Below are 3,738 nucleotides of genomic sequence, written 5' to 3'. Positions count from 1 at the left end.
CTGTAGATAATGATGGACATCGACGGAAGGCACGAGTGGAGGGACGGCATAGAGGTGCCAGGGGTCCGCCTGCCCCGGGGCTACTACTTTGGCACCTCGTCCATCACGGGCGATCTCTCAGGTACTGCCCTGCATGCTCCTTACTGGCCCTAACTCAGGTCATGTCTCACTAGGCAGGCCCGGGCGTGAGAGCCCGCTGGGCAGAGCTCTGGCAAGCAGGTGCCCACGAGTGCTCCCCTTCCTGCATTCTTGTGTGTAGAGCCCAGATTGCCAGGCCTGGGGTCGTCTCGCACAGTTGTGTCTGGCAGAGGCTTGCTGCTAACAGCAAGCAGCGCTCGCCTCTTCCTCAAGCAGTGCTTCCAGCCTGTGCTCTCCTTTTTCTTATGCCTGTTTCTGCAGGCACATCCTTTCAGCCATATGCTGACTTCCCCTTCTCCTCGCAAAGCTTATCCTTGACTGACCCCCAAACTCTTTTGTGCTCAGATTTTTTTTTTTTTTTAAATAAAACCTACACTTTATTTATTTATTTATAGTTGGGCTGCATTGGGGCTTCTCTTGATGTGGTGTGTGGACTACAGAGCTTGCAAGCTCGGTAGCTGTGGCTCTTGGGCTTAGTTGCCCAAAGACGTGGGATTTCAGTTCCCCAATCAGGGATCGAACCTGCGTCCTCTGCACTGGCAGCACAGAGTCTTGACCCTGTGCTCAGACGTTTGGCTGTGTCGTGTGTGCAGAGGCCTCTGTAAACTACCCGCGTGGCAAATGCTGCGTTCGGACCTGTGTCTCTGCCACGCCCTGCCCTCAGGAAAGCCCCCTCTGTTTCTTTGCTCTGTGTGTTTGCTCTTTGTCTTCTCTTGAGCTCATTTGACCAGTTACCCTGAAACTCCTGCCTTACTTGACTTATGTGACATTAGCAGAACCAGGCTCTTGTATCGTCTCTGGATTTTTCTACCTACTTGTTTCCAAAGTTTCTCTTTTATGTCCCTAAGCCTCAATCATGATGTCTTTTGAGGTAAAGAAACTTTTGGTTCTTTTGATTAATATAGTGTATTATGACTGAAGCTGGTATGAAATAGAACTTCCTTGTGTCAAAACAGAAAAGCAAATGCCCATCTGAAACGTGCAGCATCTACTCGGTCTTGGCCCATTGTTGTCAGGAGAAACTGTGGGCTGTCCTGTTGTTTAATCTCGATCCTGGCACAGAAAACATTTTTTCTAATTGGAGGTAAATCCAGTTTTTTTCTTTAACCTGGTTTTACCTGCTAAAGATTCTAAGAGCCCAAACAGCTGTAAATGTCATCCTGATAATAGAGATGGCAAGAGGTCCAGTCCGCAGTAGCAGCCTAGTAGCACTGAGCACCCTACACTCATGTTTGTGGCCTCTTAATACCAGTTCCCACTAACAAGAATAAAAGCTTCCTGGAGAACGTGTCTGATGCCAGGTCTAAGGTAGGAAATACAAGCTAAAAACTTCCCAGAAAAGCAAAGAAGATATCAAAAACTTGTAGGTTCTTGTAAAAGGACTCAGGAGTCAACTTGAATAGGCTCCCACTGGGTAAAGTTGGTTTGAGTTGAGCATCAGTAAGAGGTACAACTTCAGTGTATTTTGTTGTTCAGTCATGTCCAGTTCTTTGCCACCCCGTGGATTGTAGCACACCAGGCTTCTCAAACTCATGTCCATTGAGTCAGTGATGCCATCCAACCATCTCATCCTTCAGTTCAGTTCCGTTTAGTCGCTCAGTCGTGTCCGACTCTTTGTGACCCCATGGACTGCAGCACTCCAGGCCTCCCTGTCCATCACCAACTCCCGGACTTTACCCAAACTCATGTCCATTGAGTCAGTGATGGCATCCAACCATCTCATCCTTGGCTGCCCTTTTCTCCTCCTGCCCTCAATCTTTCCCAGTATCAGTCTTTTCCAGTGAGTTGGCACTTCATATCATGTGGCCAAAGGATTGGAACTTCAGCATCAGTTCTTACAATGAATATTCAGGACTGTTTTCCTTTAGGGTTGACTGGTTTGATCTCCTTGTTGTCCAAGGGACTCTCAAGAGTCTTCTCCAGCACCACAGTTCAAAAGCATTAATTCTTTGGCGCTCAACGTTCCTTATGGTCCAGCTCTTACATCCATACATGATTGCTGGAAAAACCATAGTTTTGACTATATGGACCTTTGTTGGCAAAACGGTGTCTCTGCTTTTTAATAAGCTGTCCAGGTTTGTCATAGCTTTTCTTCCAAAGGACAAATGTCTTTTGATTTCATGGCTGCAGTCACTATCCGCAGTGATTGAAACACATCAAATATGTTTGAATCTGTGAGTTTAAATGTTACTTTAAAAGGGGAGAGAAAAAAAATTGAGCCCCTAACTCCTTCATCCATCTCTGGTAATTAATAGTGAGATTCAGGGTCATAGTCACAGGAACTGGGAAGAGTTAGCCACAGTCCAGAAGGGAAGTGTGCTCCAGGCCAGTCGCTGTGCCCTGCCCATGGCCCGTTAGACAGCTGCTGTGTGGCCCTCTCCTCTTGGTCATGTGTGTAGTCCATGTTAAAGGGAAGCTGTGGGGCTGCTGCGTCTCCTGAAAGGTTTTACCTGTGATTGGGGCTGAGTTCTTGTATTATCTCTCAATTTTGAAATTATATAGGGGGCTTCCCTTGTGGCTCAGTGGTAAAGAATCTGCCTGCCAGTGCAGGAGACACAGCTTCAATCCCTGATCCAGGAAGATCCCACGTGCTGTGGAGCATCTTAAACCCGTACGCCACAGTTACTGAGGCCTGTGCTCTAGAGCCCGTGCTCCAAAACAGGAGAAGCCGCTGCACTGAGACACAGCCAAAAGTAAATAAATTTATGTAGGTAATGCATGCTTGTTGATGAAAACCATATATATATAGGGTAACGTAGAATATTCCCTGTTGCCTGTCCTTACTTTTAGATGAGAAACAAGAGGTTTTGGTGGTGGGTTGTTGTTTTTTTTTCAGGTCACTGTGTGTGAGCTGTGCACTAGAAGCTTGAACCAGGACATTCTTCTCAGGGTACCTTGAGTCATCCCTTTGTCATTCTCTCTGTCTTTAGACAACCATGATGTCATTTCCCTGAAGCTGTTTGAGCTGACGGTGGAGAGGACCCCGGAAGAGGAAAAGCTGCATCGGGACGTGTTCCTGCCCTCAGTGGACAACATGAAGCTGCCTGAGAGTGAGCACAGAGGTCCCGGGAGAGGGCCCCACGGCCGGCCAGGGGGTTGAGGCTGCTGGGGGGCCCAGGGGCCGTGCAGCCCAGCAGTGGGGCCTGGCTCCCCTCTGAGTTCTTCTCCGGGGCCCCTGGGGCACTGGCCCTGCTCTCTCACTGGGCTCCACGTTACCCGTGAGCAGTTCAGGGCTGCTTAGGTTTTCAGTTTTGGCATGTGGAAAGGGTGTACTGGAGCTCCGGCTCCCAGAAACTGGAAGAGCTCTCGGTCGGTCCTTCCCTCCTCGAGCGGCCCACTCCTTCTGACCTCCTTCTCTCTTGCTTCCTCAGTGACAGCCCCGCTGCCTCCCCTCAGCGGCCTGGCCCTCTTTCTCATCGTCTTTTTCTCTCTGGTGTTTTCCGTCTTTGCCATTGTCATCGGGATCATACTCTACAACAAATGGCAGGACCAGAGTCGGAAGCGTTTCTACTGAGCGCCCCCCGCAACCTCGCCCTGCGTGACTGTCCCCTCAGCGTGCGGGGGGAGCTGCGCTGACCTACCCACCCGGCTGGGTGGGCC

At 49.7% G+C, this 3,738-nt stretch overlaps 1 protein-coding gene across 2 annotated transcripts in view; it reads left to right on the top strand.

Moving 5' to 3' along the window:
- Nucleotides 1–3,738, top strand: part of LMAN2L (lectin, mannose-binding 2-like) — a 17,855-nt gene extending 14,117 nt beyond the window's left edge. For both annotated transcript variants that reach the window (XM_010829599.1, XM_010829598.1), the window contains 3 exons: nt 7–121; nt 3,069–3,188; nt 3,510–3,738. In XM_010829599.1, coding sequence (XP_010827901.1) covers nt 7–121; nt 3,069–3,188; nt 3,510–3,652 — 378 coding nt within the window. In that variant the 3' untranslated portion in view covers nt 3,653–3,738. The remainder of the gene's footprint in view (nt 1–6; nt 122–3,068; nt 3,189–3,509) is intronic.

The sequence above is a fragment of the Bison bison genome, unplaced genomic scaffold (genome assembly GCF_000754665.1).
Source record: "Bison bison bison isolate TAMUID 2011002044 unplaced genomic scaffold, Bison_UMD1.0 scf7180017864508, whole genome shotgun sequence".
In the NCBI taxonomy this organism is placed as follows: domain Eukaryota; kingdom Metazoa; phylum Chordata; class Mammalia; order Artiodactyla; family Bovidae; genus Bison; species Bison bison.
Note: the sequence above shows the minus strand (reverse complement) of the source record. Positions and strands in the feature narration are given on the sequence as shown.